The 14,933-nt window shown below is 52.8% G+C and overlaps 1 protein-coding gene across 1 annotated transcript in view; it reads left to right on the plus strand.

The window, feature by feature from the left end:
- The window catches only part of CFAP91 (cilia and flagella associated protein 91), a 105,264-nt gene that overhangs the window by 52,631 nt on the left and 37,700 nt on the right, over positions 1 to 14,933 (plus strand). Inside the window, exons 10-12 of the mRNA XM_056554261.1 lie at positions 1,950 to 2,089; positions 12,875 to 12,991; positions 13,069 to 13,140. Coding sequence (XP_056410236.1) covers positions 1,950 to 2,089; positions 12,875 to 12,991; positions 13,069 to 13,140 — 329 coding nt within the window. The remainder of the gene's footprint in view (positions 1 to 1,949; positions 2,090 to 12,874; positions 12,992 to 13,068; positions 13,141 to 14,933) is intronic.

The following is a 14,933-nucleotide window of genomic DNA, read 5'->3' on the forward strand; positions in this document are numbered from 1 at the left end:
GATCATAGTCCATAAATACAATGATATTACAATAGATTCTATATAAGATCTAAAAAATATTGTATAATAAATAATAATTGTGGCAGAAATGATAAATTATAATGCAGAAGAAGAAAGGAAATAACTAAATAAAAGGACAAAATGACGCAGAGTCATTGAGGCCTCGTCCATAAATCCATTTTACTTCCTTCTGTAGAAACCAAAATGTCTTTTCAATTAGAAAACGAATATGTATTTGGTACAAACCACATTAACAATAAATCCGACAAATAATAAATACAAAGAAGATAAAATCATAAGCTTTATAATACAAACATGATAACATAAGGATCAGTGACCGCCACAACAAGCGCGCGGTGATCAAATCACATCTACCGTATACACAACTCTCCACCTGTCAATCCATTCATCAGTGGTCTTCAACCTGCGGACCTCCAGATGTTGCACAACTACAACTCCCAGCATGACCGGACAGCCTTCCATAGAGCTGGGAAACGCTGTCCTAAGTAATAGTAGAATGGACGCTCCCTGTAGATCTGCCGCAGATCCCGTACTCCTCTGTGCGGTCCCGGGGTCTTCTCTGTGCTGGTTCCAGGACCTTTTCCACTTAGCCAATCAGAGGCCGCAGTGTTGTCATGTGTCAGGGCAGTGATTGGCTGAGCAGGAAGGTCCTGTAATTCCCATAAGACACCGGACCACGCGGAGGAGAACTACAGGGGAGCGGGGCGAGGTGAGCATCAGGGTTTTTTATGTTTCCCCCGCACAACATTAATGGGGGGGGGGTGAGATGTGACACGGGGGGGTGAGATGTGACACGGGGGGGGGGGGGGGATGTGACACGGGGGGGGGGTGAGATGTGACACGGGGGGGGTGAGACGTGACACGGGGGGGGTGAGACGTGACACGGGGGGGGTGAGACGTGACACGGGGGGGGTGAGATGTGACACGGGGGGGTGAGATGTGACACGGGAGGGGGTGAGATGTAACACGGGGGGGTGAGATGTGACACGGGGGGGTGAGATGTGACACGGGGGGGGTGAGATGTGACACGGGGGGGGGTGAGATGTGACACGGGGGGGGTGAGATGTGACACGGGGGGGTGAGATGTGACACGGGGGGGGTGAGATGTGACAGGGGGGGGGTGAGATGTGACACGGGGGGGTGAGATGTGACACGGGGGAAGTGAGATGTGACACGGGGGGTGAGATGTGACACGGGGGGGGTGAGATGTGACACGGGGGGGTGAGATGTGACACGGGGGGGTGAGATGTGACACGGGAGGGGGTGAGATGTAACACGGGGGGGTGAGATGTGACACGGGGGGGGTGAGATGTGACACGGGGGGGGTGAGATGTGACACGGGGGGGGTGAGATGTGACACGGGGGGGTGAGATGTGACACGGGGGGGGTGAGATGTGACACGGGGGGGGTGAGATGTGACATGGGGGGGGTGAGATGTGACACGGGGGGGGTGAGATGTGACACGGGGGGGGTGAGATGTGACACAGGGGGGGTGAGATGTGACATGGGGGGGGTGAGATGTGACACGGGGGGGTGAGATGTGACACAGGGGGGGTGAGATGTGACATGGGGGGGGGTGAGATGTGACATGGGGGGGTGAGATGTGACACGGGGGGGGTGAGATGTGACACAGGGGGGGTGAGATGTGACATGGGGGGGTGAGATGTGACACGGGGGGGGTGAGATGTGACACGGGGGGGGTGAGATGTGACACGGGGGGGGTGAGATGTGACATGGGGGGGGTGAGATGTGACATGGGGGGGGGTGAGATGTGACACGGGGGGGTGAGATGTGACACGGGGGGGGTGAGATGTGACATGGGGGGGGGGTGAGATGTGACACGGTTTACATCCATATTGAGGACTGGACTCGTGTACATGGACGGCGCCATCTTGTGTTGTAGATGAGAACTTTCTTGTTCCCCTCAGGTTTGCTGGACTTGGAGGCAAATCTCCCCGACTTTGTGACACAACCGCGCATCCGCGCCCCCAAACCCCGGAGCACGACCAAGGACGGATTCCTGAAACGCCAGGCCCTGCTGGAGCGCCAGATGCAACAAGTCCACGAGGTGACACTGAGAGCTGTAATACCAGACACAGCCATGGAGAGGAGGGGCGCTGTGTACACTAGAGGTGACACTGAGGAAGCTGTAATACCAGACACAGCCATGGGGAGGAGGGGCGCTGTGTACACTAGAGGTGACACTGAGGAAGCTGTAATACCAGACACAGCCATGGAGAGGAGGGGCGCTGTGTATACTAGAGGTGACACTGAGGAAGCTGTAATACCAGACACAGCCATGGAGAGGAGGGGCGCTGTGTACACTAGAGGTGACACTGAGGGAGCTGTAATACCAGACACAGCCATGGAGAGGAGGGGCGCTGTGTACAGTAGAGGTGACACTGAGAGCTGTAATACCAGACACAGCCATGGAGAGGAGGGGCGCTGTGTACAGTAGAGGTGACACTGAGGAAGCTGTAATACCAGACACAGCCATGGAGAGGAGGGGCGCTGTGTACAGTAGAGGTGACACTGAGGAAGCTGTAATACCAGACACAGCCATGGAGAGGAGGGGCGCTGTGTACACTAGAGGTGACACTGAGGGAGCTGTAATACCAGACACGGCCATGGAGAGGAGGGGCGCTGTGTACACTAGAGGTGACACTGAGGAAGCTGTAATACCAGACACAGCCATGGGGAGGAGGGGCGCTGTGTATACTAGAGGTGACACTGAGGAAGCTGTAATACCAGACACAGCCATGGAGAGGAGGGGCGCTGTGTACACTAGAGGTGACACTGAGGAAGCTGTAATACCAGACACAGCCATGGAGAGGAGGGGCGCTGTGTACACTAGAGGTGACACTGAGGAAGCTGTAATACCAGACACAGCCATGGAGAGGAGGGGCGCTGTGTACACTAGAGGTGACACTGAGGAAGCTGTAATACCAGACACAGCCATGGAGAGGAGGGGCGCTGTGTACACTAGAGGGGACACTGAGAGCTGTAATACCAGACACAGCCATGGAGAGGAGGGGCGCTGTGTACACTAGAGGTGACACTGAGGGAGCTGTAATACCAGACACAGCCATGGAGAGGAGGGGCGCTGTGTACACTAGAGGTGACACTGAGGAAGCTGTAATACCAGACACAGCCATGGAGAGGAGGGGCGCTGTGTACACTAGAGGTGACACAGAGCTGTAATACCAGACACAGCCATGGAGAGGAGGGGCGCTGTGTACAGTAGAGGTGACACTGAGGAAGCTGTAATACCAGACACAGCCATGGGGAGGAGGGGCGCTGTGTATACTAGAGGTGACACTGAGGGAGCTGTAATACCAGACACAGCCATGGGGAGGAGGGGCGCTGTGTACAGTAGAGGTGACACTGAGGAAGCTGTAATACCAGACACAGCCATGGAGAGGAGGGGCGCTGTGTATACTAGAGGTGACACTGAGGGAGCTGTAATACCAGACACAGCCATGGGGAGGAGGGGCGCTGTGTACACTAGAGGTGACACTGAGGAAGCTGTAATACCAGACACAGCCATGGAGAGGAGGGGCGCTGTGTACACTAGAGGTGACACTGAGGAAGCTGTAATACCAGACACAGCCATGGAGAGGAGGGGCGCTGTGTACACTAGAGGTGACACTGAGAGCTGTAATACCAGACACAGCCATGGAGAGGAGGGGCGCTGTGTACACTAGAGGTGACACTGAGGAAGCTGTAATACCAGACACAGCCATGGAGAGGAGGGGCGCTGTGTACACTAGAGGTGACACTGAGGGAGCTGTAATACCAGACACAGCCATGGAGAGGAGGGGCGCTGTGTACACTAGAGGTGACACTGAGGAAGCTGTAATACCAGACACAGCCATGGAGAGGAGGGGCGCTGTGTACACTAGAGGTGACACTGAGGAAGCTGTAATACCAGACACAGCCATGGAGAGGAGGGGCGCTGTGTACACTAGAGGTGACACTGAGGAAGCTGTAATACCAGACACAGCCATGGAGAGGAGGGGCGCTGTGTACACTAGAGGTGACACTGAGGGAGCTGTAATACCAGACACAGCCATGGAGAGGAGGGGCGCTGTGTACAGTAGAGGTGACACTGAGAGCTGTAATACCAGACACAGCCATGGAGAGGAGGGGCGCTGTGTACACTAGAGGTGACACTGAGGAAGCTGTAATACCAGACACAGCCATGGGGAGGAGGGGCGCTGTGTACACTAGAGGTGACACTGAGGGAGCTGTAATACCAGACACAGCCATGGAGAGGAGGGGCGCTGTGTACACTAGAGGTGACACTGAGGAAGCTGTAATACCAGACACAGCCATGGAGAGGAGGGGCGCTGTGTATACTAGAGGTGACACTGAGGAAGCTGTAATACCAGACACAGCCATGGAGAGGAGGGGCGCTGTGTACACTAGAGGTGACACTGAGGGAGCTGTAATACCAGACACAGCCATGGGGAGGAGGGGCGCTGTGTACACTAGAAGTGACACTGAGGAAGCTGTAATACCAGACACAGCCATGGAGAGGAGGGGCGCTGTGTACACTAGAGGTGACACTGAGGGAGCTGTAATACCAGACACAGCCATGGAGAGGAGGGGCGCTGTGTACACTAGAGGTGACACTGAGGGAGCTGTAATACCAGACACAGCCATGGAGAGGAGGGGCGCTGTGTACACTAGAGGTGACACTGAGGGAGCTGTAATACCAGACACAGCCATGGAGAGGAGGGGCGCTGTGTACAGTAGAGGTGACACTGAGGAAGCTGTAATACCAGACACAGCCATGGAGAGGAGGGGCGCTGTGTACACTAGAGGTGACACTGAGAGCTGTAATACCAGACACAGCCATGGGGAGGAGGGGCGCTGTGTACAGTAGAGGTGACACAGAGAGCTGTAATACCAGACACAGCCATGGGGAGGAGGGGCGCTGTGTACACTAGAGGTGACACTGAGGAAGCTGTAATACCAGACACAGCCATGGAGAGGAGGGGCGCTGTGTACACTAGAGGTGACACTGAGGAAGCTGTAATACCAGACACAGCCATGGAGAGGAGGGGCGCTGTGTACAGTAGAGGTGACACTGAGGGAGCTGTAATACCAGACACAGCCATGGAGAGGAGGGGCGCTGTGTACACTAGAGGTGACACTGAGAGCTGTAATACCAGACACAGCCATGGAGAGGAGGGGCGCTGTGTACACTAGAGGTGACACTGAGGAAGCTGTAATACCAGACACAGCCATGGAGAGGAGGGGCGCTGTGTACACTAGAGGTGACACTGAGGGAGCTGTAATACCAGACACAGCCATGGAGAGGAGGGGCGCTGTGTACACTAGAGGTGACACTGAGAGCTGTAATACCAGACACAGCCATGGAGAGGAGGGGCGCTGTGTACAGTAGAGGTGACACTGAGAGCTGTAATACCAGACACAGCCATGGAGAGGAGGGGCGCTGTGTACACTAGAGGTGACACTGAGGAAGCTGTAATACCAGACACAGCCATGGAGAGGAGGGGCGCTGTGTACACTAGAGGTGACACTGAGGAAGCTGTAATACCAGACACAGCCATGGAGAGGAGGGGCGCTGTGTACACTAGAGGTGACACTGAGGGAGCTGTAATACCAGACACAGCCATGGAGAGGAGGGGCGCTGTGTACACTAGAGGTGACACTGAGGAAGCTGTAATACCAGACACAGCCATGGAGAGGAGGGGCGCTGTGTACAGTAGAGGTGACACTGAGGAAGCTGTAATACCAGACACGGCCATGGAGAGGAGGGGCGCTGTGTACAGTAGAGGTGACACTGAGGAAGCTGTAATACCAGACACAGCCATGGAGAGGAGGGGCGCTGTGTACAGTAGAGGTGACACTGAGGGAGCTGTAATACCAGACACAGCCATGGAGAGGAGGGGCGCTGTGTACAGTAGAGGTGACACTGAGGGAGCTGTAATACCAGACACAGCCATGGAGAGGAGGGGCGCTGTGTACACTAGAGGTGACACTGAGGAAGCTGTAATACCAGACACAGCCATGGAGAGGAGGGGCGCTGTGTACACTAGAGGTGACACTGAGGAAGCTGTAATACCAGACACAGCCATGGAGAGGAGGGGCGCTGTGTACACTAGAGGGGACACTGAGAGCTGTAATACCAGACACAGCCATGGGGAGGAGGGGCGCTGTGTACACTAGAGGTGACACTGAGGAAGCTGTAATACCAGACACAGCCATGGAGAGGAGGGGCGCTGTGTACACTAGAGGTGACACTGAGGAAGCTGTAATACCAGACACAGCCATGGAGAGGAGGGGCGCTGTGTACAGTAGAGGTGACACTGAGGAAGCTGTAATACCAGACACAGCCATGGAGAGGAGGGGCGCTGTGTACACTAGAGGTGACACAGAGAGCTGTAATACCAGACACAGCCATGGGGAGGAGGGGCGCTGTGTACACTAGAGGTGACACTGAGGAAGCTGTAATACCAGACACAGCCATGGAGAGGAGGGGCGCTGTGTACACTAGAGGTGACACTGAGGAAGCTGTAATACCAGACACAGCCATGGAGAGGAGGGGCGCTGTGTACAGTAGAGGTGACACTGAGGAAGCTGTAATACCAGACACAGCCATGGAGAGGAGGGGCGCTGTGTACAGTAGAGGTGACACAGAGAGCTGTAATACCAGACACAGCCATGGAGAGGAGGGGCGCTGTGTACAGTAGAGGTGACACTGAGGAAGCAGTAATACCAGACACAGCCATGGAGAGGAGGGGCGCTGTGTACACTAGAGGGGACACTGAGGAAGCTGTAATACCAGACACAGCCATGGAGAGGAGGGGCGCTGTGTACACTAGAGGTGACACTGAGGAAGCTGTAATACCAGACACAGCCATGGGGAGGAGGGGCGCTGTGTACACTAGAGGTGACACTGAGGAAGCTGTAATACCAGACACAGCCATGTAGAGGAGGGGCGCTGTGTACACTAGAGGTGACACTGAGGGAGCTGTAATACCAGACACAGCCATGGAGAGGAGGGGCGCTGTGTACACTAGAGGTGACACTGAGGAAGCTGTAATACCAGACACAGCCATGGAGAGGAGGGGCGCTGTGTACAGTAGAGGTGACACTGAGGGAGCTGTAATACTAGACACAGCCATGGAGAGGAGGGGCGCTGTGTACACTAGAGGTGACACTGAGGAAGCTGTAATACCAGACACAGCCATGGAGAGGAGGGGCGCTGTGTACCCTAGAGGTGACACTGAGGGAGCTGTAATACCAGACACAGCCATGGGGAGGAGGGGCGCTGTGTACACTAGAGGTGACACTGAGGGAGCTGTAATACCAGACACAGCCATGGAGAGGAGGGGCGCTGTGTATACTAGAGGTGACACTGAGGGAGCTGTAATACCAGACACAGCCATGGAGAGGAGGGGCGCTGTGTACACTAGAGGTGACACTGAGGAAGCTGTAATACCAGACACAGCCATGGAGAGGAGGGGCGCTGTGTACACTAGAGGTGACACTGAGAGCTGTAATACCAGACACAGCCATGGAGAGGAGGGGCGCTGTGTACACTAGAGGTGACACTGAGGGAGCTGTAATACCAGACACAGCCATGGAGAGGAGGGGCGCTGTGTATACTAGAGGTGACACTGAGGGAGCTGTAATACCAGACACAGCCATGGAGAGGAGGGGCGCTGTGTACACTAGAGGTGACACTGAGGGAGCTGTAATACCAGACACAGCCATGGAGAGGAGGGGCGCTGTGTACACTAGAGGTGACACTGAGGGAGCTGTAATACCAGACACGGCCATGGGGAGGAGGGGCGCTGTGTACACTAGAGGTGACACTGAGGAAGCTGTAATACCAGACACAGCCATGGAGAGGAGGGGCGCTGTGTACACTAGAGGTGACACTGAGGAAGCTGTAATACCAGACACAGCCATGGAGAGGAGGGGCGCTGTGTACAGTAGAGGTGACACTGAGGGAGCTGTAATACCAGACACAGCCATGGAGAGGAGGGGCGCTGTGTACACTAGAGGTGACACTGAGAGCTGTAATACCAGACACAGCCATGGAGAGGAGGGGCGCTGTGTATACTAGAGGTGACACTGAGGAAGCTGTAATACCAGACACAGCCATGGAGAGGAGGGGCGCTGTGTACACTAGAGGTGACACTGAGGAAGCTGTAATACCAGACACAGCCATGGAGAGGAGGGGCGCTGTGTACACTAGAGGTGACACTGAGGAAGCTGTAATACCAGACACAGCCATGGAGAGGAGGGGCGCTGTGTACAGTAGAGGTGACACTGAGGGAGCTGTAATACCAGACACAGCCATGGAGAGGAGGGGCGCTGTGTACACTAGAGGTGACACTGAGAGCTGTAATACCAGACACAGCCATGGAGAGGAGGGGCGCTGTGTACACTAGAGGTGACACTGAGGAAGCTGTAATACCAGACACAGCCATGGAGAGGAGGGGCGCTGTGTACACTAGAGGTGACACTGAGGAAGCTGTAATACCAGACACAGCCATGGAGAGGAGGGGCGCTGTGTATACTAGAGGTGACACTGAGGGAGCTGTAATACCAGACACAGCCATGGAGAGGAGGGGCGCTGTGTACAGTAGAGGTGACACTGAGGAAGCTGTAATACCAGACACAGCCATGGAGAGGAGGGGCGCTGTGTACACTAGAGGTGACACTGAGGAAGCTGTAATACCAGACACAGCCATGGAGAGGAGGGGCGCTGTGTACACTAGAGGTGACACTGAGGGAGCTGTAATACCAGACACAGCCATGGAGAGGAGGGGCGCTGTGTACAGTAGAGGTGACACTGAGAGCTGTAATACCAGACACAGCCATGGAGAGGAGGGGCGCTGTGTACACTAGAAGTGACACTGAGGAAGCTGTAATACCAGACACAGCCATGGAGAGGAGGGGCGCTGTGTACACTAGAGGTGACACTGAGGGAGCTGTAATACCAGACACAGCCATGGAGAGGAGGGGCGCTGTGTACACTAGAGGTGACACTGAGGGAGCTGTAATACCAGACACAGCCATGGAGAGGAGGGGCGCTGTGTACACTAGAGGTGACACTGAGGGAGCTGTAATACCAGACACAGCCATGGAGAGGAGGGGCGCTGTGTACACTAGAGGTGACACTGAGGAAGCTGTAATACCAGACACAGCCATGGGGAGGAGGGGCGCTGTGTACACTAGAGGTGACACTGAGGGAGCTGTAATACCAGACACAGCCATGGGGAGGAGGGGCGCTGTGTACACTAGAGGTGACACTGAGGAAGCTGTAATACCAGACACAGCCATGGAGAGGAGGGGCGCTGTGTACACTAGAGGTGACACTGAGGGAGCTGTAATACCAGACATCACTGACCACAGGAGACCCCTGTATATGACATCACTGACCACAGGAGACCCCTGTATATGACATCACTGACCACAGGAGACCCATGTATATGACAGCACTGACCACAGGAGACCCCTGAATATGACATCACTGACCACAGGAGACCCTGTATATGACATCACTGATCACAGGAGACCCTGTATATGACATCACTGATCACAGGAGACCCTGTATATGACATCACTGACCACACGAGACCCCTGTATATGACATCACTGACCACAGGAGACCCCTGTATATGACATCACTGACCACAGAAGACCCCTGTATATGACAGCACTGACCACAGGAGACCCCTGTATATGACATCACTGACCACAGGAGACCCTGTATATGACATCACTGATAACAGGAGACCCTGTATATGACATCACTGATAACAGGAGACCCTGTATATAACATCACTGACCACAGGAGACCCCTGTATATGACATCACTGACCACAGGAGACCCTGTATATGACATCACTGACCACACGAGACCCCTGTATATCACATCACTGACCACAGGAGACCCCTGTATATGACATCACTGACCACAGGAGACCCTGTATATGACATCACTGACCACAGGAGACCCTGTATATGACATCACTGACCACAGGAGACCCTGTATATGACATCACTGACCACAGGAGACCCCTGAATATGACATCACTGACAACAGGAGACCCCTGTATAGGACATCACTGACCACAGGAGACCCCTGTATATGACATCACTGACCACAGGAGACCCCCTGTATATGACATCACTGACCACAGGAGACCCCTGTATATAACATCACTGACCACAGGAGACCCCTGTATATGACATCACTGACCACAGGAGACCCTGTATATGACATCACTGACCACAGGAGACCCTGTATATGACATCACTGACCACAGGAGACCCTGTATATGACATCACTGACCACAGGAGACCCTGTATATGACATCACTGACCACAGGAGACCCCTGTATATGACATCGCTGACCACAGGAGACCCCTGTATATGACATCGCTGACCACAGGAGACCCTGTATATGACATCACTGACCACAGGAGATCCCTGTATATGACATCACTGACCACAGGAGACCCCTGTATATGACATCACTGACCACAGGAGATCCCTGTATATGACATCACTGACCACAGGAGACCCCTGTATATGACATCACTGACCACAGGAGACCCCTGTATATGACATCACTGACCACAGGAGACCCCTGTATATGACATCACTGACCACAGGAGACCCCTGTATATGACATCACTGACCACAAGAGACCCTGTATATGACATCACTGACCACAGGAGACCCCCTGTATATGACATCACTGACCACAGGAGACCCTGTATATGACATCACTGACCACAGGAGACCCCCTGTATATGACATCACTGACCACAGGTGACCCCCTGTATATGACATCACTGACCACAGGAGACCCTGTATATGACAGCACTGACCACAGGAGACCCCTGTATATGACATCACTAACCACAGGAGACCCCTGTATATGACAGCACTGACCACAGTAGACCCTGTATATGACAGCACTGACCACAGGAGACCCTTTATATGACATCACTGACCACAGGAGACCCTGTATATGACATCATTGACCACAGGAGACCCCTGTATATGACATCACTGACCACACGAGACCCAGTATATGACATCACTGACCACAGGAGACCCCTGTATATGACATCACTGACCACAGGAGACCCCTGTATATGACATCACTGACCACGTCAGACCCCTGTATATGACATCACTGACCACAGGAGACCCTGTATATGACAGCACTGACCACAGGAGACCCTGTATATGACAGCACTGACCACAGGAGACCCCTGAATATGACATCACTGACCACAGGAGACCCCTGTATATGACATCACTGACCACAGGAGACCCCTGTATATGACATCACTGACCACAGGAGACCCTGTATATGACATCACTGACCACAGGAGACCCTGTATATGACATCACTGACCACAGGAGACCCCTGTATATGACAGCACTGACCACAGGAGACCCCTGTATATGACAGCACTGACCACAGGAGACCCCTGTATATGACATCACTGACCACAGGAGACTCCTGTATATGACATCACTGACCACAGGAGACCCCCTGTATATGACATCACTGACCACAGGAGACCCCTGTATATGACATCACTGACCACAGGAGACCCCTGTATATGACATCACTGACCACAGGAGACCCTGTATATGACAGCACTGACCACAGGAGACCCCTGTATATGACATCACTGACCACAGGAGACCCCTGTATATGACATCACTGACCACAGGAGACCCCTGTATATGACAGCACTGACCACGTCAGACCCCTGTATATGACATCACTGACCACAGGAGACCCTGTATATGACATCACTGACCACAGGAGACCCTGTATATGACAGCACTGACCACAGGAGACCCCTGTAAATGACATCACTGACCACAGGAGACCCCTGTATATGACATCACTGACCACAGGAGACCCCTGTATATGACATCACTGACCACAGGAGACCCCTGTATATGACATCACTGACCACAGGAGACCCTGTATATGACAGCACTGACCACAGGAGACCCCTGTAAATGACATCACTGACCACAGGAGACCCCTGTATATGACATCACTGACCACAGGAGACCCCTGTATATAACATCACTGACCACAGGAGACCCCTGTATATGACATCACTGACCACAGGAGACCCCTGTATATGACATCACTGACCACAGGAGACCCCTGTATATGACATCACTGACCACAGGAGACCCCTGTATATGACATCACTGACCACAGGAGACCCCTGTATTTGACATCACTGACCACAGGAGACCCTGTATATGACATCACTGACCACAGGAGACCCTGTATATGACATCACTGACCACAGGAGACCCTGTATATGACAGCACTGACCACAGGAGACCCCTGTATTTGACAGCACTGACCACAGGAGACCCCTGTATATGACAGCACTGACCACAGTAGACCCTGTATATGACAGCACTGACCACAGGAGACCCTGTATATGACATCACTGACCACAGGAGACCCCTGTATATGACATCACTGACCACAGGAGACCCCTGTATATGACAGCACTGACCACAGGAGACCCCTGTATATGACATCACTGACCACAGGAGACCCTTTATATGACATCACTGACCACAGGAGACCCTGTATATGACATCATTGACCACAGGAGACCCCTGTATATGACAGCAATGACCACGTCAGACCCCTGTACTGGAGGCCGCTCTAGGATAGTCACCTGACTCTCTTTACAATGAGTGACAATGGGCAGTGCAGCCATACTGGTTGTCAGGGGACAATGGGGGGTCAGGTGTGTTGCCCGCTGCTCATGTTGTGTCCCCCCTTATCTCTCCTCTCAGGCTCTGCTGGAAAAGAAGAACAAATCCCAGCAAGCAGACAAGACACTGCGCTTCCTGCAGAAGATCGAGAAGCCGGCCCCCCGTCCTGCCACCCCCAGAGTGCCGGAGCCCCCCGAGGTGAGACTCTACCATCGCTCGTACACTGTGACCGCCATCTGTGCCCGAAGCATAACCCTCTAAATCCTTCCCTCCAGGGCGACGAGGAGAAGGAACTGGCTGTGATCTTCCTCCAGAAGCTGATCCGTGGACGGGCCACGCAGAACATGGTACGCCATTGTGTAATGTAAAGGAGTCCCCTATAGGGGGCAGTACACAGAACATGGTACGCCATTGTGTAATGTAAAGGAGTCCCCTATAGGGGGCAGTACACAGAACATGGTACACCATTGTGTAATGAATAGGAGTCCTCTATAGTGGGCAGTACATAGAACATGGTACACCATTGTGTAATGAATAGGAGTCCTCTATAGGGGGCAGTACACAGAACATGGTACACCATTGTGTAATGAATAGGAGTCCCCTATAGGGGGCAGTACACAGAACATGGTACACCATTGTGTAATGAATAGGAGTCCTCTATAGGGGGCAGTACACAGAACATGGTACACCATTGTGTAATGAATAGGAGTCCTCTATAGGGGGCAGTACACAGAACATGGTACACCATTGTGTAATGAATAGGAGCCCCCTATTGGTGGCAGTACACAGAACATGGTACGCCATTGTGTAATGAATAGGAGTCCTCTATAGGGGGCAGTACACAGAACATGGTACACCATTGTGTAATGTATAGGAGTCCTCTATAGGAGGCAGTACACAGAACATGGTACACCATTGTGTAATGAATAGGAGTCCCCTATAGGGGGCGGTACACAGAACATGGTACACCATTGTGTAATGTATAGGAGTCCTCTATAGGAGGCAGTACACAGAACATGGTACACCATTGTGTAATGAATAGGAGTCCTCTATAGGGGGCAGTACATAGAACATGGTACACCATTGTGTAATGAATAGGAGTCCCCTATAGGGGGCAGTACACAGAACATGGTACACCATTGTGTAATGAATAGGAGTCCTCTATAGGGGGCAGTACACAGAACATGATACACCATTGTGTAATGTATAGGAGTCCTCTATAGGGGGCAGTACATAGAACATGGTACACCATTGTGTAATGAATAGGAGTCCCCTATAGGGGGCAGTACACAGAACATGGTACGCCATTGTGTAATGAATAGGAGTCCTCTATAGGGGGCAGTACATAGAACATGGTACACCATTGTGTAATGAATAGGAGTCCCCTATAGGTGGCAGTACACAGAACATGGTACACCATTGTGTAATGTATAGGAGTCCCCTATAGGGGGCAGTACACAGAACATGGTACACCATTGTGTAATATATAGGAGTCCTCTATAGGAGGCAGTACACAGAACATGGTACACCATTGTGTAATGAATAGGAGTCCTCTATAGGGGGGGGGGTACACAGAACATGGTACGCCATTGTGTAATGAATAGGAGTCCCCTATAGGGGGCAGTACACAGAACATGGTACACCATTGTGTAATGAATAGGAGTCCTCTATAGTGGGCAGTACACAGAACATGGTACGCCATTGTGTAATGTATAGGAGCCCCCTATAGTGGGCAGTACACAGAACATGGTACACCATTGTGTAATATATAGGAGTCCTCTATAGGGGGCAGTACACAGAACATGGTACACCATTGTGTAATATATAGGAGTCCTCTATAGGAGGCAGTACACAGAACATGGTACACCATTGTGTAATGAATAGGAATCCTCTATAGGGGGCAGTACACAGAACATGTTACACCATTGTTTAATGTATAGGAGTCCTCTATAGGGGGCAGTACACAGAACATGGTACACCATTGTGTAATGAATAGGAGTCCTCTATAGGGGGCAGTACACAGAACATGGTACACCATTGTGTAATGAATAGGAGTCCTCTATAGGGGGCAGTACACAGAACATGGTACACCATTGTTTAATGTATAGGAGTCCTCTATAGGAGGCAGTACACAGAACAT

Source organism: Hyla sarda, unplaced genomic scaffold, assembly GCF_029499605.1.
Source record: "Hyla sarda isolate aHylSar1 unplaced genomic scaffold, aHylSar1.hap1 scaffold_639, whole genome shotgun sequence".
NCBI classification, from domain to species: Eukaryota; Metazoa; Chordata; class Amphibia; order Anura; family Hylidae; genus Hyla; species Hyla sarda.